The sequence below is a fragment of the Acipenser ruthenus genome, chromosome 2, assembly GCF_902713425.1.
Source record: "Acipenser ruthenus chromosome 2, fAciRut3.2 maternal haplotype, whole genome shotgun sequence".
In the NCBI taxonomy this organism is placed as follows: Eukaryota; Metazoa; Chordata; class Actinopteri; order Acipenseriformes; family Acipenseridae; genus Acipenser; species Acipenser ruthenus.
This window is the reverse complement of record NC_081190.1, coordinates 82441359-82464712: the sequence shown is the minus strand read 5'-3', so window position 1 is coordinate 82464712 and position 23354 is coordinate 82441359. Positions and strand designations below refer to the sequence as shown.

The 23354-nt window shown below is 40.8% G+C and overlaps 1 protein-coding gene across 3 annotated transcripts in view; it reads left to right on the top strand.

The window, feature by feature from the left end:
• The window catches only part of LOC117409420 (follistatin-related protein 5-like), a 256417-nt gene that overhangs the window by 66716 nt on the left and 166347 nt on the right, over positions 1–23354 (top strand). For all 3 annotated transcript variants that reach the window (XM_034908687.2, XM_034015436.3, XM_034908681.2), the window contains exon 4: positions 70–318. In XM_034908687.2, the coding sequence (XP_034764578.1) occupies positions 70–318 (249 nt within the window). The remainder of the gene's footprint in view (positions 1–69; positions 319–23354) is intronic.

Here is a 23354-nt window from a genome sequence, read left to right as displayed (position 1 = left end):
GATATATGTATTTTCATGATTCCTTTTTTACAATCAGTAATTGATGCATTTTTATTTTCCTGATTTCAGGGTACTTCGGTCAGGATGGCCATTTTGGAGGCTGTGAGAATAAGTACTGTGGTTTGGGGCGACACTGCATTGTTAACAGGGAGACTGGACTGGGAGAGTGTGCCTGCATGGAACGCTGCAAACCTCATTATAAACCAGTCTGTGGTTCAGATGGGGAACTCTATGAAAACCATTGCGAGCTTCATCGCGGTGCCTGTTTAAAGAAGCAGAAGATCACTATTATTCACAGCGAAGACTGCTTCTTCAAAGGTAAGAAGGTTTCAGACGTGGCTCTAATTGCTGTGGTGTGAACATGCATAAAAGCATCAGAGAAACTTTAAAGACATATGTGATATTATTATTGATCCTATTAAATAAATAATGTGTTGCTGTTAAACAGTAGAAAGTATACGCAATGCCTTCTCATGGTATTGTGTAATTAAATAGTCATTCTTGTTTAGATGTTTAACAAGTTGCATAAGAAATAATTGCCTACCTGGGGGAACACAATTTGATAAAATTAACATAATTGAAACAACAGTACATTAATTTTCATCTGTTTCTGTCAAGTATTTTATTGAAGCTTCTAAAATAAGACTAAAATAATTGTGTTATAGTAGGAGAAGACTAACTTGCAACCATGTTTCTCCCCAGTTGCTGGTATCTCTAATCTGTCCCTAACCTTGATGCTCTCCTTATATGCATTCTGGCCAGCATTACCAAATGCTGATTCACTAACCTATTCTCTAGGGCGATGTCCTTGTATTCCCTTGTACTTAGTTTACAAAGTTTATGAAGTGTATGATTTATTAACCGTAATTACATTTGAACTATTTATTACAAGTTTTAAAAAGTGTCAAACAAAAATGTTGATGCAGATAATTGTTGTTTTTGGCATTTTAGTTGGCCAGAATGTATATAAGGAGAGCAGCAAGGTTAGGGACAGATTAGAGACACCATTACAGAATTGTACACATAGTTTGTCACAGATCTAGTTTTTTTATATAAGGATTATCAGGGTTAGTAATTGTTATATTACCTACAGTAAGTTTACCACATAGTAATTTTGTAAAAAAAAAAAAAAGCTATTGAAATAGACATAAAGGCAGACAACTAATTAAAAAATAAAACATGCTTTCCTATAGAAACGTTCCTATCTGTAGCCATTTTTTTCACTCTTGGTGCAAGCTTATTCTACGGCAGCTCATTGATTCCATTGAAAAAAAAAATGTCAAGATCAAGTGAGAATTTATCCAAGGATCTCTAGAAAAGTCATTACTTCAGTTTTTCATGAGAATTTTCTTTATCTTGTGATCTTGACAAAACAACTTGTACGCTTGAAATCCTGAGATAAATTATCTCAGGAAATGGAAGTAATGACTTTCATTTTCTCGATGGCCTCGACAAGCCACCATACAATTCTATAGAAAACTACTATGAAATAAAGGCCCCGTACACACTACATAACTGATCTCGAGAACCGTGCTCAAAAAAGTTTGAATTAATCCAGGTCAAAGCGTCCACTTTAAAGTACCGTTTCATGTTTAGTTGGGCTTAATGCACACATATGTAATGTTGTTGAAGCTGACACCCTGGGATCCTTCAAGGAGCTGCTTGATGAGATTCTGGGATCAATAAGCTAATAACAACCAAACGAGCAAGATGGGCTGAATGGCCTCCTCTCGTTTGTAAACTTTCTTATGTTCTTATGTTTTTAACTACCAGAGCGGTCTTTTTGACGCATCACTTTTTTTCTCCACTGATTTGGCAGCTAGGCACCTGTGCTTTTTTGACTTTTTATTATTATTATTTGTTTATTTAGCAGATGCCTTTATCCAAGGCGACTTACAGAGACTAGGATGTGTGAACTATGCATCAGCTGCAGAGTCACTTACAATTACGTCTCACCCGAAAGACGGAGCACAAGGAGGTTAAGTGACTTGCTCAGGGTCACACACAATGAGTCAGTGGCTGAGGTGGGATTTGAACTGAGGCCCTCCTAGTTACAAGCCCTTTTCTTTAAACATCTCAAAGCATCAGTAGACTCAGGGTTGCAGAAACTTATGGAGATATAATACGTTATACCTAGAACTGTCATTTTGACTGTCATAGTAAAAACAGTGGGTTTGGCTTAGTGCTGCTGAACTTGAGAGCTTTGCGCTTGTTTTGAATAGCTACAGGAGACATTTTCAGACATGATTTATCTATCAACAGCTGTAAAAATACTTATTTTTTATTTAAAAATATGTGTTTTCTAGTTAAAATGAATAGACCAATACAACGCAGAACTGCACAGCAAGTCTTAGGCATGATTATATTGAAAGAAAAAAGTGTTACTGAATAATAGTGTACAAGACCAGCTATTGCAAGACTGGAGACGGAAATTACCATTGAATAGCTAACAGAGTGCAGGTGCACTCACAGGATAACAACAAAAATAAACAAAAGGCGAAAGGAAAAAGGAAAATAAAACACAGTAATCAAAAACAACAAATAAAAGGTGCTGCACTCGGCAGCCTCACCCCGACGGTCGTTGCATGCACGGCCCGGGTATCCGTCCTACACTCGCCGCTCCCTCAGCCTGCTATACAGTGTCGTGAAAAAGTATTTGCCCCCTGTCTGATTTTCTGCATTTTTGCATATTTTTGACACTGAATGTTATCAGATGTTCAACCAAAACCTAATATTAGATAAAAGGGGCCCTGAGTGAACAAATAACAAAATAAAATTTGATACATATTTCATTTATTTATTAAAGAAAGTTATGCAACACCCAGTGCCCCCGTGTGAAAAAGTAATCGCCCCCTTAGACTCAATAACTGGTTACGCCACCTTTTGCAGCAATAACTGCAACCAAACGCTTCCTGTAGTTATTGATTAGTCTCTCACAGCGCCGTGGAGGAATCTTGGGCCACTCCTCCATGCAGAACTGCTTCAAGTCAATGATATTTGTGGGTTTTCGAGCATGAACTGCTCGTTTCAGGTCCTGCCACAACATCTCAATGGGGTTTAGCTCTGGACTTTGACTAGGCCATTCCAAAACTTTAAATTTCTTGTTCTTCGACCATTCTGATGTAGACTTGCTTGTGTGTTTCGGATCATTGTCTTGCTGCATGACCCAGTTGCGCTACAGCTGATGGACGGATGGCCTGACATTCTCCTATAGAATTCTCTGATGCAGAGCAGAATTCATGGTTCCTTCAATGATGGCAAGGCGTCCAGGTCCTGATGCAGCAAAGCATCCCGAAACCATGACACTACCACCACCATGCTTGACTGTTGGTATGAGGTTCTTACTGTGGAATGCAGTGTTTGGTTTTCGCCAGACATAACGGGGCCCATGTCAGCCAAAGAAGTTCCACTTTTGACTCATATGTCCATCGAACATTGGTCCATAACTCTTGAGGATCATCCAGGTGCTTTTTGGCAAACTTGAGACGAGCATTCATGTTCTTCTAGTGAGCAATGGTTTCCACCTTGCTACTCTGCCATGAATCCCATTTTTGCCCAGTGTCTTTCTGATGGTGGAGTCATGAACACTGTCGTTAGCCGAGGCAAGAAGTCTTTGTGACTTCCTGGACGATTTTACGCTTGCTCTTGGAGAGATTTTGGCAGGACGGCCACTCCTGGGAAGATTCACTACTGTTCCAAACTTTCTCCATTTGGACAATATGGCTCTGACTGTGGTTTGGTGGAGCCCCAGAGCCTTAGAAATGGCTTTGTAACCCTTTCCAGACTGATAGGCATCAACAGCTTTTTTTCTGGAGGTCTTCAGGAATTTCTTTTGTTCATGGCATGATGTGCCTCTAGAACCTGTGTGCTGACAACTTCACTCTGATGGTAAGGGACAAAGTTAGTCAAATTTATATTGGGCAGGGCTGGCCCAAATCAGGCCTGGTTGTTAACCAAAGTACTCAAACAGCTGACCCTAATTATCCCTTTAATTGGGTTGAGTTAACTAGGGGGGGCAATAACTTTTTCACACCTGAAGATTGCATGTTTGATTACCTTGCACACCAGACAAATGAAAGAAGCACCACATCTTTGGTGTCATTTTTTTTTCAGACTCCCTCTGCTACAACCCACAAAAAAATCTGACCAAATACAATGTGAAAAATGTGCAAAAATGCAGAAACTCAAACAGGGGGCAAATACTTTTTCACGGCACTGTAAAAACACATATGGGGTCTGCCCACGGTATTCCCCGCGACCACTATTTTCTTTCTTTAGTTCTCTTTTCTTTTCTTTCGGGATTTTACTTCCCGGTCGATTCTCGGTTCTGAACCATAGAGTCTGCACGTCTTTTAGAAGGCAGACCTGAGGGAACAGCAGAATATTATTTTATAGGGCCAGCAATCCCCCCAAGACCTGCCTCTCAGCCACCCTCTCTCCCACCTCTCTGTGACATTGCCATGACCAACAGGCGGATATTGAACAGCTGCTGCCCTCTTCCTGCAGCACTTTGAATACACCAGAAGAGTCAGCACAGGTCTCCCCCCCTGCTACAGACCGGTACAGTTGAGCTACAAAGATACATATTGTATGTGTGTATTCAGAATTGCCTCGCAAACCCAGTAAATGTAGTTATCCTTGCTTTAAAGCCATTATCTAGTCTAGTCACTGTTTACATTACTTTTAGGTGAGAGGTCAGTAACTTTATTGTAGCAAAATGCTGTAGGTCTGCTTATTAAGAGACCATGGGCCTTATTTTCAAAGGGGCAAAATGAAAACTAGGTCTCAAAGTGATTTCAAAAACCTGATTTATGTAATTAAATCACATTATTTATATTTAGGGTTCAACAGGCGGATACATGACACATTTATCAAATCCCTTTGAAAGACATATATTCCATATATCACGTTTATATACCATTCTTTGTTGTAAACAGTGATGTTATCTAGCTAGTCTACAGTATAATTAAAATTAGTTTTTTTCCTGCCAAATGACCACACACTTAGGATCTTCAGAAGCAAAATTGACATTAACACAATCTTTTTTCTTTAATGACTCTATGAAAAAGAAACAAAACGGATAAGACACCAATGTAATAGTAAAGTAAAACAAATGAATGTCATAACCAACCAACAATACTTAAGAAATATATTATTATTATTATTATTTATTTCTTAGCAGACGCCCTTATCCAGGGCGACTTACAATCGTAAGCAAAAACATTTCAAGCGTTACAATTCAAGTAATACAATAAGAGCAATATAACGTTATGTGTGTAATTGTTTAAAAATTTGAACACAAATACGATACTTACTGATATTGCACACCACCTGTGGCTTAAAAACAACAGTTCGACATAGAAGCCTGAATCTCCAAATCCCTAAATGCCTACACTAATTTAAGCATTGAGTAAACATCAATTTACCTTCACGCTCCTCTCCATGATGGTGAGCTCACACAGTGATTCAAAATTGCTGTCCTTACAAAGGTAACACGAAATAATAAAACAATGAATAATCCTCTACCTACACCGAAACCCTAACCTTTAGGTCAGTATCCTATACTGTAGTCATTACACATCTAAAGTAGTTCATGTTTGGCAGTGAATAAGCATTTTTGTTACTTTAAAAAAAAGTGACCAGAGGTGCTGACTTCTTCAGGAACATTTCTTGGTACCTTTTGTAAGCACTGCTTCAAAATTAGGCTTACACATGTGACTAATGTCGACCTGGAATTATGGTATGCAATAGTCAAGGAGACAGACGTCATTACATCAGTTGCTCCTGGGATTTTATCTGAATCTGATAAATCCTGTTATATACAGTACTGTTTTACAATGTGAACAAGTTGAGAACCCTCCCTGGAGTGGAGCTCTGCTGCCCAGTTGACCATTCCCGGGAGATGGACAGTCCGGAGGGAAAGTAAGTGCCTCTGTGCCAAGATCAACAGCTGAAAGGCTGTGCGGTGTAACCCCGGGGACTGAAGCCCTCCCTGGTGGTTCACGTACGCCACTACATGTCTGTTCTGGGGCAAGAGGAAGGAAATGTTGAAGTGTGAGGTGGACCGCTCTCAGCTCCCACACATTTATGTGCAAGGGATGTCCAACGACCCGACCAGGGTCCGAGGACTCCTCTGTCTGCCCAGATCGCCCCACAGAGTTGGATGTGTCTGTCATCATCAATTGGCGGCTGTGTATCATTCTCATCCTTACGCCTTCGCTCAGGTGAGAGACTTGCCTCCACCGGCGTAGGGCTTCCCTGCATAGACAAGACATAGTCAGCCGACGGTGTCTGTCGCACTTGGGGTGTAGCCGAAAGGTACTGAGCCACACTTGGATCGGGCACATGTGGAGTAACTCCAGTTGGGTGGCTGATGAGGCTGTAGCCATCAGACCCAGTAGTTTTTAACACAACACCAATTATACCGTGAACCCTTGTTGAACAGGGCCAGACAGTTGCGATTGGCAGCTACTCTGTCATCCGACAGGTAGGCTCGCATCGTAAGGGAATCCAGCCGGAGACCCAAGTAGACTGTACTTTGCACCGGTATTAATTGGCTCTGGCATCGTCGAGGGTGAGACCCAGCCTCAACAGATGCTTGTTACAATCACTGTATGGGCCACTGCTCCTTCCTGCGACTGGGACAGATTGACCAGTCATCCATTGCAGCCGCAAGGGAGCTAGAATGGCACCCATACACTTTGAAAACATGCGGGGGGCTAAGGAGAGGCCGAATGGCAGCACAGAAAACTCAAAGACGCTCCCCTGAAAGGCGAGGCGGAGATACTTCCTGTGCACTGGATGAATAGGGACGTGGAATACGCATCCTTTCGGTCCACTGTTATAAACCATTCGCCCGGCCGGACAGACTGGCGAGTACAGCAGACGCCAGCGAATCATTCTCAACTGTACCAGAGTACAGGAGGGGAGCATTGAGGCTACCTGCCGAGACGCCTTGCGTTCTCGGTGCGAGCACTGCAGCAATTCCTCTACCGCTGGTCCAAGGAATGGTCAGGGGAGGTAGGGCTGCTTCTGAAGGAAGGAGCCACCTTCCCATGAGGTCGCAATCGAAATCGCATCATGGACCTCCTCAGCAATGCTGACATCCGGTTCTGTAACATCCGGGGTGACCCCCGTGCAGGCGCGGTCAACACCGGGGCCGGCATTATCGGCTGAGACGGGGCCAGAGCTGCCAGGCCAGGGGCTCCCAACGCCGCGTACGCCTCAGCCATGCTAGCAGGGGATGTTATGCAGGATGTGCAGGTATGGAATTTAGCCATGCTTGATGGATGTCTGTATGGCCCCAAGGGTGTTGTTTAAACACTGAAGGGTGTAGACCTGTGTGCAGGGGAACTGCAGGGGACTCGGAAATGCAGGGGAACTGCAGTCGACTCGGAAAAGCTCTTTCAAAATACGCTCAGTTGTAAACACAGATGTCTTACCTTACCATCTTGAGGGCAAAAAGTGAAATGGCTCGATAGGCGGGACTGAGGGCGTCACCCCAAGAAGGGGCCTATCGGCAGCTCTGATATAAAGTTCTCAGTAAATACCTACCAATAGGCATAAGTATGTTGTTGGTCATCTTTGAATTGAAAGGGAACCAATTCTACTCAATTAAACTGTTTTCTCAGAAAACATTAACAATATCTGATTTTTTTTTTTTTTTTTTTTGGGGGGGGGGGGGGGGGGGGGGGGGTTGACTTGCTGTTCCTAGGTAGTTATTTGTTGCAAATTTTGAAGGTAGCCCTGATTGCTAAGTATGTGCTACAGAGATAAATGGAATTCTCATTGTATTTGTCTGTAAAAGGTAGATTAGAGGATCTGAGCAAGATAAAAAAAAAAGATGAATGGTTTCTGTCATTACATTTTAATAGTCAACTTCCTGTAAGATTGCTAAAGTTTGTATTTAAATGCAGATTTGCTTGTTAAAATTGGGTGACCCATAATAGCCTTGCACGATATAAGATTTGCAATCATTATTGTATCAGTAGATGAGAGGTAGGAGCACTCAGTCACCTATTGAGTTCTGCAAATTAAATCTACTTAGTTTTAAATATCCGAAGTTGGTTGTGAAAGCTCTCAGAAAAATAGTAAAAAAGGTTTTGCAGGATATATTTTCAGGGGGTTGTATGAGTCATCTGGTCAATCAGTTGTTGGAGGATAACTGATATTTCAAGTTCAAGTTTCTGAAAATAAACTTTCTCCCAAAGCAAATAGTTATTTGAAATCCTGCAGACAATATAGGGTTTATTCAATTGATATAAATATCACCAGAAAAGATGATATCCAAGGCTTTAAATGAATCAGTATTAATACTTCTTATTAGCACAAGCAAATAGTTGCTTCCTGTGCTGACAATTGGACAGAAATTGACAGTGCAAGGAATGAAGACATATACTATAGCTTTGAAATTTCTGAAAATCACAAATTAATCTATATCTAAAAAACAAAAAACAAAACAAAAACTAATAAACAAAAAACAAGAAAAGAACTTAGACTAAACTCTAAGTATGGAAAGTGGAGTTTCCTAAACTCCGCTTTCCATACACCTTGCTTCAAACCAGCGTAGAAAAATTGAGAAGTGCGGTAGTTCCTCGTGCCAAGTTATCAGCGAGACTCTATACAGCAAGGATAGTTTACGTGTTTTCAGGGTATTGGCGCAGAAAAAGTAAATCAGCCTACCCAAGGATGCTGGAGACACCTACCCAAGGCTTCTAAGAAATTAAAGAGAAAAATGTCCCTAGAGTCTGTGAGAGCAGGGGGCGGAAGATGACTCAAGGTTTGACAACATGGTTAATGACAGCGTCTGCAGTTAGCAAAGACGTGGAGCTGTGGGTGGCAAAGGAAGCTGTGGAAGATGCAAATCCTGCCCTTCATATCAGTGATATCATGGGGCAAGTACAGCATGGAAGAGGAGGCCTTGGTCTCAGTTCAGTTCCTCCTACATGGCACAAAGCAGATCCAGCTCAACGGAGGAATCTGATAGTCAGTGAGGTGCAAAAGCAGGAAGAGAGGATGAGGTGCGTAAAGGCAGTTTCCCAGGCCAAGCAGGGAGAATGGATGAGATGGGAAAGTGTGGAACAACACAAGATTGGCTGGCAAGATCTATGGACAATGGAACAGAGCAGGATCAGTTTCCTCATCAGGTCAACATATGATGGTCTCCCATCACCACAGAACCTTAATCTATGGGTAGGAGAGGATCCGTGGTGTCCTTTGTGTTCATCACCAGCTACATTAAGACACATTTTGACAGGATGTAAGGTGGGTCTTAGCCAAGGTCGGTTTACTTGGCATTATGACCAGGTGCTGCGATGTTTGGCCTTAGCATTGGAAGTCAAGCGCAGCATGACCAACAGGTTGCCACCAATGCCAGCAGTATATGACACACAAGGAAGAACATTCCTCCGTCCAGGGGAGCAACCAACAAGAAAAGTTATTAAAACCAAAACTCATCTAGGACAACTGGAATCTGCTATAGACTGGGAAATGCTGGCAGATGTTGGACAACGGCTTATTCACCTGAGATTGCCACCACTAACCTTCGCCCTGATATTGTCTTGTGGTCTGGATCAGCATGCCTTGTTCACCTGGTAGAGTTAACAGTGCCATGGGAGGATGCTGTGGATGAGGCGTGTGAAAGGAAGAAACTTCAATATGCTCAACTAGCTGCTGAAGCGGAACAGCGAGGATGGAGAGTCCAGGTTTACCCAGTGGAGGTGGGTTGTCGAGGCTTTGTGGCACACTCCACAACCTGGTTTCTCAGAGATGTTGAATTCAGTGGTCAAGAGTTGCAACGCATAGTGAAGAACTTATCTGAAGCAGCAGAGAGGAGCAGCAACTGGCTCTGATTGAGACGTAAAGACTCTGGGTGGGGACCTCAAGCATAGTAGAAAGAAAGCAATGTCGATGTAAAGAAAGGTAAGTAAGCTAGGCTTAGCTGAGTTGGGGGACGGAGGGGATTGATACTGGGATGCCAGAATCATTGTCGAGGACTCTTAAAGTGTTGTGGGCTAGTCAACGAAACACCAAGGAGGGAAGGTGCCCCCACAGAAGTACCCTAAGCTCAGTCCAGATGGTTGTCATGCTGATGCGCTAGGGAGGCCGCACTGTGGTTGATCCCTGGAGTCAGCATTGCAGCCATTGTGTGTGCTGATGTGCCAGGGTGGCAAAATAGGCTGATCCCTGGAGCCAGCATTGCACTTCAGCCATCAACACCAAGCAGAAGGACATCTGCATCATCAGATGGAAGGAAACGCAGATGGATCACATTAGATTACAGTAAAATAAGCTATTTCTTAGTTGGTACTTATCTTGGAGAGAGCTGAGTCCAATATCAGCATGAAGTTTTAACAACTACTCTCAAATGGAAATCAATTACCCTATCCAAACGGCAATACATTGCCTCAATATAGGTTGAACAATTTTGCTATTCCCATTATGTGTGTGTGTGTTATTATCCATTAAGTGAAAAAAGAAGTGATATACGAAACAAAAACACATTGGAAATGTAAAAAAAATGCCAAGTTATCAAAAGTGCCCAGCCATTTAAAGTGGAGATATAAAAAAGATAGGGGCAACCTTGCCCAGCAAAACGTAAATAGGCACAACTGTAAAAGCAGTGGGGATCAAGGTTGCCCCAATTGTGTCTTCTAACTTTTATCAAAAACACAAGGTTAATTAAAAGAAACAATTAGGGCAACCTTGGCCAGCACCAAGCAAATAGGCACAACTATAAAAGCTGTGGGGGTCAAGGTTGCCCCAGTTGTTTCTACTAACTTGGCTTGTGTTTTTGATGAAAGGTCGATCTGCTTTTGTTGTGCCAATCGAACTATACGAGCAAGTGTAGTGTCCACAAATGGCAAGATCTATGGACAATGGAACAGAGCAGGATCAGTTTCCTCATCAGATCAACATATGATGTTCTCCCATCACCACAGAAACTTAATCTATGGGTAGTTGTTTGTTGTTAATTTGAAAAAATACGTAAATGTTTATGAAATATAAAACAAAAAGCAGCATCTTGATTTAAAAAACAAATCATAAGGTGCTCTATTTGTACATAGCTTATGCAATGTTTTGTTTGCTGCTAATTTGAATTATAAAGATTTGATTAATAATAAAAAAATCTTCATTATATTACAAATGTTAAGTCTTGAAAAAAATAAGTAACTGATATTGCTTGTGCTTAAGTATTTGTGGGCCAGCTTAGAAGATGTGGGTATTTGACAGAGTTAGCAGAGCAGTAATTAATCGGATTTGCAGAACGGTCAAGGTAAGTATCACTTATGTACCTCTGCACTTCAACAGTGGCATCAGAAGTAACGTTGTGCACTTTCTGTGTTTGTTTGACTTTGGAGTCAAACATTTCCCAAAGACTCTGGCTGCTTGCTGTGACTGGCATTGTTTCTGTTCATGCTTCTTCTTTTAGCAGTTGCAGGGGAGATATTAATTTGTGAAGCACACTCTGCTGACAGAGAGATGTCTTACAGCTTCTTGTTCATTTGTGGAATTTCCAAATGCAAGGACTTTGAAACATGGATCAAGAAGAGTACAAACAGAAAGCATTCATATTGTTTCCATATTATCACACCTCATCTGTATGTTTGCATGTAGCTGTGCTGTCAAAACTTGCTGTAGGGTAGGTAACAAGCACACGTTTCTGTGATAACACACATTGGGGCATTCTGGTCAGTGGAATTATTTTGTATGCTTAAACACTTTTTTTTTCTCTGAAGACAGCTCTGAAGTTGCTGTGTGAAATGGTTGTAAAACCCAAAGGCAGTGATTACTAATGTCACTTTCATCTGAGGTCAGGGGAACAATATCTGACTTTAATGTGACAAGAGCTGCAGCAATGCATTCTTTTTGATCCACAAGCCTTTGAAACATTTCATAAGCGCTGTTCCATCTAGTATCTACCTCCTGTGCTAGCTTTTGCTGTGGTTTGTTAAGTTGCACTTGGACTTCTGCTAGCTTTTCTTTGGTGTTTGTATTTCATCTGAAAAATCCAACTATTTTCCTTGCCTTCACTTGGATAAGCCACAGGTCTGGTGTATTCTGCAAGGTATTCTTCACAATCAAGTTTAAAGTGCGTGCAAAACAAGGTAAATGGTGGATGTTCATTTGCCGAACTGCTGCTACCATGTTTGCTGCATTATCAATGATAAAGGCATTAACCTTTTCACAGATGTTCCAAGTGTCCATTACATTCTGTAGTGGCTCTGTTATGTGGTTGGATGTATGCATTGTTTTAAAATGGGAGATGTCAAGTAAAAAAAACTGATGAGTTGGAACTGGTCAATTAACATTGGTATTCTTACTGCAACACAACCTTTAAGTCCTGATTTCAAGAGTGACCTTCGTACTGTTGATTTGATGGACAATGACACCTGTGCCTTCTGCCACTTCTGTTGTCAGTTCAATTATTGTCTTCTTTCCATTCCTTAAGGATATTATCTTCAAGTATTGCTCATCCTTGGGTTTGTCAATTACAGATGATGTTTCACTGTACTTCTTTATTATGCTTCGGATACCACGATTGAAAATGGAGTGATGCGAGCTATTTCACTCAATGTTTTTCCTTTGTTATGCAAGTCAAGGTTGTTTTTTATGCAAGTCAGTTGTTGATGCTCATACTGTATCAGCATAGAAAAATGCAACATGTCTAAGACTTTTGTACAGCTATATATATATATATATATATATATATATATATATATATATATATATATATATATATATATATATACATACAGTGCCTTGCATAAGTATTCACCCCCCTTGGACTTTTCCACATTTTGTAGTGTTACAACATGGAATTAAAATGGATTTAATTAGGATTTTTTTGTCACTGATCTACACAAAATAGTCCATAATGTTGAAGTGGGGAACAAAATCTACATATTTTTCAAAATTATTTACAAATAAAAAACTGAAAAGTCTTGATTGCATAAGTATTCACCCCCTTTGCTGTGACACCCCTAAATAAGCTCTGGTGCAACCAATTGCCTTCAGAAGTCACATAATTAGTTGAATGGAGTCCACCTATGTGATCACATGATCTCAGATTAAATACACTTGTTTATGGAAGGCCCAGAGTTTGTTAGAGAGCATATTTAAACAAACAGCATCATGAAGACCAAGGAGCTATCAAAACAAGTTAGGGATAAAGTTCTGGAGAAGCACCAATCAGTGTTGGGTTATAAAAAAATATCCCAAACTTTCAACATCCCCCAGAGCACCGTTAAATCCATTATTAAAAAATTGAAAGAATATGGCACAACCGCAACTCCGCCTAGAGAAGGCCGTCTACCAAAACTCAGTGACCAGGTAATGAGGGCATTAGTCAGAGACGCAACCAAGAGGCCAATGGTAACTCTGAAGGAAGTGGAGAGATCCACAGCTGAGATGGGAGAAACCATCCATGGGACAACTATAACCCGGACGCTCCACAAAGCTGGGCTTTATGGAAGAGTGGCGAGAAGAAAGCCATTGCTGAAAAAACCCCCACATCAAATCCCGTTTGGATTTTGCCAAAAGGCATGTGGGAGACACAGCAAACATGTGGAAAAAGGTTCTCTGGTCTGATGAGACCAAAATTGAACTTTTTGGCCTTAGTGCAAAATGCTATGTGAGGTGCAAAGCCAACACTGCTCATCACCCTGAGAACACCATCCCCACGGTGAAGCATGGTGGTAGCAGCATCATGTTATGGAGATGTTTTTCATCAGCAGGGACTGGGAAACTGGTCAGGATTGAGGGCAAGATGGATGGAGCCAAATACCGGAATTTCTAGAGGAAAACCTGTTTCAGTCTGCAAGAGACCTGGGACTGGGGCGGAGGTTCACCTTCCAGCAGGACAATGACCCTAAACACACAGCCAAAGCTACACTGGAGTGGTTTAAAAAAAAGAACCTGGATGTCTTAGAATGGCCCAGTCAAAGTCCAGACCTCAATCCGATTGAGAATGTGTGGCAAGACTTGAAAATTGCTGTTCACCAATGGTCCCCATCCAATTGACAGAGCTTGAGCAATTTTGTCAAGAAGAATGGGCAGAAATTGCAGGATCCAGATGTGCAAAGCTGGTAGAGACTTACCCCAAAAAGACTCACAGCTGTAATTGCTGCCAAAGGTGCTTCTACCAGGTATTGACTCAGGGGGGTGAATACTTATGCAACCAACAAATGTCTTTTTTTGTTTAATTAACTTTTGTGTCACAATAAAAAATATTTTGCACCTTCAAAGTGTTAAGTATGTTACGTAAATCAAATGGTAAAAATCCTAATTAAATCCATTTTAATTCCAGGTTGTAACACTACAAAATGTGGAAAAGTCCAAGGGCGTGAATACTTATGCAAGGCACTGTATATGTATATATATATATACCGTAAAAAAGTGTATGTCACACCGGTGTATAAGTCGCTCCCCCCTTTTTATGATATAGATTTTTGCGAAAGTTCTCATTACAGTTCATCTGTCTTTTCATCTGGTAACTGATTATATCCAAGTTCACATTGAGCACCATAAAATAACCAGTTAAATCCAATGTGTAAGAGATATAGCCATTACTTTGCCATACCTTGTATATTTTGTGATGTGTGGGTGTGGGATACACTGAAATGTTTACCTTAAGAAAGCAATAAGTCCCGACATTAAGGACTTTATCAGTATTGATAGGAAAGAACAGGAGCACCCTATTCATTTCCAAATGTTGTTTTCAGGCTATCTGAGACAGCTTTGCAATTTGTGATGCATGTTTGTTTTATTTTTGTATTTTAGTCTGTAAACATTCTACGGCATATACAAGGGATGAGCACCAGCTTCAAAAACATTTGACTGCAGGACATTTTTCCATCGACCTGTAAAATTAAAATGGATTTTGATTACTTTATATTTCAAGATATTTTTAAAGATGCTTATTGCATAATCAGATAGAGAGTACAGTGTGAAAGTAATTTGAATTGGCCCTGCGTTCTCTTTCTTTGGCAGTACTATCTATGTACGATTATTACTGAGGCACAGTCTGAATCTGTCCGCACCAAGCAACCCCACTCCCACGAACCTTCTGTATGCTGGTGGTGGTGGCAGAGAGGTTGATCCATACTCTGGTAAGCAATGCATTAAGAAGCAAATTAGACAAAAGCAAAACTAAATTAGAGAAAAAGGAAAGCCTATAGAAACAAGCATACACTGAGCCCAAAACATTGATAAAGGTAGGTAGGTAGGTAAGTCATTTTCATTAATTTCATGTATTAGTAAAAATTGTTAATGTATTTGCATAATGTATTTATTTTAATTGAGTGATGGGCCAGAAGAGTCACATCCATAGCTCATCTTACTAAAAAGCTTGTATAGCTGACAGAAATGAATTATGGATGCACTAGCCTAATACATTTAAACTCAGGTATAGATGAGAACAAGAATACAGTGCTGCCCAGATCCTCCAATTCTGCATTTTTATTATTGTCTTATGAAACATTTAGCATTAATTGCATATTCCATCACAATAGGTGAAATAAGGCATAAACAGTCTGTCTGGGTTGTGATTTAATTCAGAACCTATAGTAGATCGATTAAGTTGGAGGTTGTACATTTGTTGCCTCTGTTCAAACATAAACTCATCACACATCTAATAAACTACTGGGCTGGAAATGCACCCAGAATATTTCACGTATACATTTACCTGCGCTTTTTAGCATGTTGTGTTAGACACACATGTATTTATTTATTTTAGTTTGTATTTTCCACTTAGTATTTTTACAAGGTCACAATTTCAAAGCTTAGGTATATGATTATGTGTAAGTTGAGTTTTGATACTGTTTATAAAATACAGCTTGATCATAAGTTACAGAAAAGTTGAACTCCACTTCAGAACTGTCTATGTCACAGTGTTCTTAGAACATTCATCTGTATGTTACTGTGCAACTTAAAACAGCAACATCACTCTACCTAGCTGTTTCTACCATGCTACCCGAAGAAGGCGGAAGCCTAAATGTTGCAGCAAATCATTGATGAGTATCCTGTTAGAAAATTATTCTCCTTAAATATAGAGCTGTTTGCTGCTTTTGAATTGTATGTGCTCTGTGCTCCCCCCTCCCAGTGTATAATTATTAGTGTCTGATCCTTCCCCTTGGTTGTTTACCTACCATATCCTGAATTACAGAAGAACCGAAATATATTCAGCACAAGTGTTTTTTGTATGATGGTTACAAGGTTTTTCCAGAGACATCAACTATAGACACCCAGAATACAAAAGGGTTAGGGAAATGGTTGATAATTAGTCATCAGAGAATACTAACATACAAATGAGCTTTACACGTGGTGTATTCCTGCTACCCATTAGTAAACAGGGGTCATATCACCTGAGGCACACAAGCCTGTGTCCCATCTACACGATTAGTATGCAGGGAATACAGTGCTATGAATAACAGCATGGAAGGGTAAATGACTTTGCCTTGTACATAATGGATGAAAAATTAAAACACACATGGAAACTCCCCCACTTAGTGCCAGATATACACTCTCAGTAAAATTATTAGTGTAGTTGCTGCTAATAGGTTCCAGTGAGGATGTGACTTATAATATGTTTATGGATGAACTTTGGTACTTGCAACTCTGTGGCGTTCAGTGTGGAGAGAACGGGAGAGAGAGAAAGAAAACAAAAAATATATATAAACAACTGCTACCGAGCTGATCGCTGTACCTCACGGTATTTGTTTGTAATTGGTTTATTTTGGCCACTGTGCTGTTTTGTTTTGTTATTTAAAAGTGTTTTGTTTGTTCAGCAAGTTTATTTTATAATAAAATCATGCATCAGCGCCAGTACTGTGTCTCTCTTCCTGGTCGGACGTCACCCTTCAGCTATCCTGTTCACATGTGTTTCTAGAAGTGGGATACAGTGCCTTCACATACGCAGGATTTTTTTGTTATTGTGTTTTTGAAAGAAAAAAAGAAAGAAATGGAGATAATAAAAGTGGGAGAGTACATGGAGAGGTGGCATGCTCATCAGCGTGAGTTAAAGGAAGGACGGGCCATGGTGCCTCGCCTGTCTGGAGTATGGAGTATGGGCACCTCCCGGATGTGTGCCTCTACGAAGACCCCCTTTTTGTGCAGGCCTTCGATCAGGGTGAGGTGGAGACCACGGAGGAGTGGATCCACCTGAAGGCCATGCCAGGACACATGCCTCACCTGCCTAAAAGGGGAGGAGTGGTGCTTCGCCTGTGCCGAGCCCGCCACTCCACCATGTGCGGACTCGTTCATGGGCCCCTTCAGCTACCTGATCCGAAGAGGAAGAAGGGAAGGAGCGGCCGTCCTCGGAAGAAGGGGAAGAAGCTGGTGCAAGCTCCAGCACCCACAAGGGAGGAGTCTGGGCGTCCCGCTCACACGAGGGGGGAGAACGAGCATCCAACGGGAGATATGTACCTGGCTGCTGAACCCTGAGGTGGACCTCAGGGAGGTCTTCCTGATGGCAATCAACCTGCTATGGGTCAGAGATGGGGAGCAATGGGAAGCCTGGGGAACACCAACATTGCCCAGCTTCCCTCCCAGACATCACCACCATGGTGTGCAACTACCTGGCTGCAGATATGGAAATGTCTCCAGTGTTTCTGTTCCCATTGGGAGGGGCCATGCATATTCCAGCTCCACAGGCAGTAGGCACATCAACACCGGGGCCCAGGGGTGAGCCACACCAATCCCCAGTGACCGAGGGAGAGCCGCACCAGTCCCCAGTGACCGAGGGAGAGTCACACCAGTCCCCAGCGACCGAAGGAGAGCCACACCAGTGCCCAATTGATTATTCAATTTGTTTCCCCTTTCAATTCTATATTATTATTAGTTGTTTTTTTAGGGGTAACTATTTTCTTAAAGATATTTGATACACGATATGTCCATGTTTTATTTAGAATATTCTTTCAGTCCCCCTTTTTTCATCAAAATCTTTGTTCAGTAAGACTTATTTTTTCTCATTAAGTCTTTCACTGTCTACTAACAGTTAGTGGATAACTAGCTTTCCCTTACGTGCCAAGGCCTCCAGGAACAAGGTAAACTTGGGTTAAGCTGGTCCTTTGTGTCTTTTGTCCGAACTAAGAGGTTTCTGTGGACAACTGAAGGTTTTCCAAGTGTCTCATATGTTACAGTCTTTTGTGTTCTCTCTCTTGTTGCGTAAGTCCTCTGCTCCTGTTGTCCATCTTGAAATTCTGTGTCCCTCTGTTCTCCGTCACACATTGGTTGTTCAGTTACTTCCTGAGACTCATTACTGCACTTGTGATTGGTGCTAGTTCCTCATTTGTCTCTCTGATAATGTCCATATCTTCCTGCAGCTCTGTCCTTTGAGATAGCTGTGGGTCCAATGTGCACTCAGGATAGAAGGTTTCGGCTTCTAGTTTCCTTGCTGGATCTGATATGTGCCTGTACTCTGTTTACCCGTAGAACATAGACTCCTTCCAAATCTTCATCGGACGCTCTCACCCTGCTCTGGAGATGGTGCACGTGTTGCCTTTTTCCTCTGCTGTTCTACCCCCTTGGGTCTCACCTTGCTTGGCTGGTCCTGAAGAGGGTGGTCCAAGGGTATGCTGTCCATATTAGGACATCGTCATTTCTCACGTCTCAGCGTCATTTATCAGGAATTTCTTTGTCATGGATCATTTAGTTTGGTGATCAGTTGTCATTTCTCAATCATTTTTTCTGTCATCCCTCATGTGTTTGTTATGTCAGCCATTATTTGTATCAGGCATCATTTGTATTTTGTGTCCGCCGTCACTCGAATTTCGAGTCGCGGAAAATCTCTGTCAATGCAATTCTCGGTCAACCATCAGACAGCATTTGTTCTGTGACTTAAGGTAACAGCCAATCACGTTTCTAAGTTTGCATATCCTATGATTTCATTGGCTACTGCGAATGTCAATCAACTGAAAACAAAAACTTTTCTACACGTGGAGGGTTCACTGTGGTTGGTACAGGTGAGTAGAAGCAGCGAGGTTTAATACACTATTTGGATAAATACTTGTTTTCACGTAGTAGTTATAAGCCTATAAAATGTGAATGAATGGCACATTTATTTAAATTTGGTTTGTTAAATTTGGTTTAATGCCACGTTTCTAATATCTGTGTCTCCGTTGATGTTAAAGTTGATGGAGATAATTACTGCCTTCAAATTTACACAACCCTTTTAACATTTAAAAATGACATTTATTTGACAAATTTGCTTTTTTTTTATGCATTGCTGTGTAAAATAAAACGTATATTTTTTCATACCGGATTACAAATCTCTGTCTGTTTATTCCTGCACTGCATCACTTCTGCACCTGTACATAATCAGCAACCACATTGCCACAGTTACCTATTTTTCTTAACCATTTATTTCCTATATGCCACATTTGGCTTAGAATCAAACTCTTTTCAGAGATATATCACTTTCACTTTGAAAAAGGGATTTCCTAACAACTTTTCTAAAAGAATATAATTTACATTCTCAATATTGGTATGGCTGACTTCTTAAAATAATTATACCTTAGGCACCTGTCAGATTCAACTCAGAATGGTATTCTCTTCATCAACTGTTTTCATGGTATTCTCTTCATCAACGTCATTCCTCTTTTCAATGAATAAATAAAGGTTGGTCATGAAAATAAAATAAATATAGCTGTATTTTTTGCTTATAATAGTCACAGAACTTCAAGCGTCTGTGTATGGGTCTCCGCCCTGGTCTGTTAACTTCTATTCAGACCGATATTCATTCATACACAGCTATTTTGTCCTATAACATTACACAGTGTCTATTATGTATTTCTTTATTGCTATGGTAAATTGTTATTTATTTATAATCATGGTATCTGCAATGTTTTGTGGGATACAGGTTGGCAGGTTTTCATGAATAATCATTGAAAAGCTTGTTGGCTATCCTACACCAATGCCTTTTTTTTCTTTTAGAGTGACCAATTCTTTTTTTTTATTTATTCCCCCCCCCCCGACCCCCCAATTTGGAATGTCCAATTATGTTTTTTTTTTCGTCTTACCACACCGAGTTCCCACACAGAACAGACGTTCTGATCTCACAAGCCTAAAGCCAGAATCGCTTTTACACTGAGCAATCCACAGCAGAGGTGCTCGGTGTCTGGCCAGTAGGGTTAGCTGTTGCGCGATGAGGAGGAGTCCCTGTCAGTTTCCCATCCCCCACCCCATCAGCGTCAGAGCCAATGTCCCCAGCAAAGTCTGGCCTCTTTGCACAGCCTGGATGCAAAATGGCACCGTCCAAGCTGTATGACATCCAGCGCTCCCAGTAGTAGCGCTTTAACTGAATGAGCCACTCAGGGACCCCCCTACACCAAAACTTATTTAAGATATTAGTGTTGTTAATTAAAAAATGTAAGAATTTTTCTTGTAGAGGTTAACATTGTATGTATATGCTAAGCATTCTTACTAATAAAATCTGGTAAAAATTAACTGAAATATTATCACATCGCAGGTTCTATAACTGATAGACTAGACTTAATTGAGTACTAAAACTCTTACACTGTTTGCTGTTAAAAAAAGGCAAACCTTAGCAACTGCCTGAAGTCTATTAACAAGAGCTGAAATGTTCATGCAAGAGGTGCATTTAGAATGAGAAGCAGTATGAATAGAGGCAGCTTGTGCATTTCTGAGGTATTTACAAAGTCAAACACTGGAGGTCTGTCCTGTTCTATTTCCATGCATTATTAAGAACATAAAAAAGTTTACAAACGAGAGGAGGCCATTTGGCCCATCTTGCTCGTTCGGTTGTTAGTAGCTTATTGATCCCAGAATCTCGTCAAGCAGCATCTTGAAGGATCCCAGGGTGTCAGCTTCAACAACATTACAGGGGAGTTGGTTCCAGACCTTCACAATTTTCTGTGTAAAAAAGGTGCCTCCTACTTTCTGTTCTGAATGATCCTTTATCTAATCTCCATTTGTGACCCCTGGTCCTTGTTTCTTTTTTCCGGTCGAAAAAGTTCCCTGGGTCGACATTGTTAATAACTTTTAGAATTTTGAATGCTTGAATCAGATCGCTGTGTAGTCTTCTTTGTTCAAGACTGAATAGATTCAATTCTTTAAGCCTGTCTGCATATGACATGCCTTTTAAACCTGGAATAATTCTGGTCGCTCTTCTTTGCACTCTTTCTAGAGCAGCAATATCCTTTTTGTAGCGAGGTGACCAGAACTGAACACAATATTCTAGATGAGGTCTTACTAATACATTGTAAAGTTTTAACATTACTTCTCTTGATTTAAATTCAAAACTTTTCACAATATATCTGAGAATTTTGTTGGCCTTTTTATAGCTTCCCCACATTGTCTAGATGAAGACATTTCTGAGTCAAGATAAACTCCTAGGTCATTTTCATAGATTCCTTCTTCAATTTCAGTATCTCCCATATGAAATGACATTGCCAAAAGCTTTCTGGAAATCTAAATAATCCATTGTCGATGTTGCATCCTCAAAAAAGTAAAAGCATGTTGGTTAGACACGATCTCCCTTTCCTAAAACCAGGATACTGTTACCATACAGGTAATTTTCCATTTTGGGACTTATTATAGTTTCCATGAGTTTACATATAATAGAAGTCAGGCATATTGGTCTGTAGTTACCTGGTTTGGTTTTGTTTCCCTTTTTGTGGAATAGTACATTGCTGGCATTGTGTCTATAACAGGGACTAAGTCTAACATTGATGGTCACTCAGGAGGTCTACTTTTCCCATGGAAAACAAGGTATATTTTCTCCTTTGTGAAGCACAAAATACCACCTGTTAGATTTTAAACATGTTTTAGTTTTTTCTGAAAAAAAAGCAGTAGAGTGTGAACTAATGTAATTCTGTATTCAGATAAGAAACTCAAACATATAATGTTTTGCCTGCTTCTGCAGTGCATGAGACTGGACAGACAGCAAGTATTATTAAAACTACACAAACTAGAGATGATTTCTAAATTATAATTTTGGTAAGAAAAAATATAGCGAGTGGTTTTACCAACATTTATCCTATATAAATTTATTTCAAGTAGGTTTAAACAGGACGGTACCTGTTTAAACCTACCCTCTGTGTTGTCCCTTCACAGAGGGTTAGCCATATTCAAAATAAAACAAAACAAGGGGCTCCCGAGTGCCGCATCCAGTAAAAGCACTCGCCAGAGTGCAGGATGCGCTCTATAGCCTGGACGTCGCCGGTTCGAGTCCAGGCTATTCCACAGCCGACCGTGGACGGGAGCTCCCAGGGGGCGGCGCTCAATTGGCCGAGCATCGCCCGGGGGGAGGGTGTCCTCAGCTCACCGCGCAGCAGCGACCCCTGTAGTCTGTCCGGGTGCCTGCGGGCTTGCCTGTAAGCTGCCCAGAGCTGCGTTGTCCTCCGACGCTGTAGCTCTGAGACGGCTGCACGGTGAGTTCGCAGTGTGTAAAGAAGCGGGCTACTGACGGCACACGCTTCGGAGGACAGCGTGTGTTCATCTTCGCCCCTCCCGAGTCAGTGCAGGGGTGGTAGCGGTGAGCTGAGCCTAAAAAATAATTGGGCATTTCAAATTGGGGAGAAAATAATAAAAACTAATTGGCAACGACTAAATTTAAAAAAGATTAAAAATAAATAAATAAATAAATAAATAAATAAAACAAAACAAAGTAAAACAAAACCTAACTCCATGCTGGAGCTATAACTATACTTTAAACAATCACTGGCTATTAATCAGATGGCTAGGCTGTTTACTGATGCATGAAAATAGTATTACGAAGAACAGAGCAGAAATACATTCAAAACGATACACTTTAAAGTTTCCAATATTTTTGGTAGTCACTGGGTCTATACACAGGTCTCAGCCTTCACACAGAACACCCATGCACTGTAACAGCATTCTTTATATACCTGCATGCTTGATTATAGGCAGGTGTGCCTCATCAGGAAACTCGGGACTACATTTTCTCATTTGCCCAGCCCAGATTTGTGTCTTTTTGTTCACATAAAGTCAGAAAAAAACAACATATGAATCCAAATTAACAAGTATTTATACTAAAGTAATACAAAAATGACTACAAAAGATTTAGAAGTGAGTAGTTTTTCGAGATTTACGATTATTATTATTATTATTATTATTATTATTATTATTATTTATTTCTTAGCAGACGCCCTTATCCAGGGCGACTTACAATTGTTACAAGATATCACATTATTTCACATTATACACATATCACATTATTTTACATACAATTACCCATTTATACAGTTGGGTTTTTACTGGAGCAATCTAGGTAAAGTACCTTGCTCAAGGGTACAACAGCAGTGTCCCCCACTGGGGATTGAACCCACAACCCTCCGGTCAAGAGCCCAGAGCCCTAACCACTACTCCACACT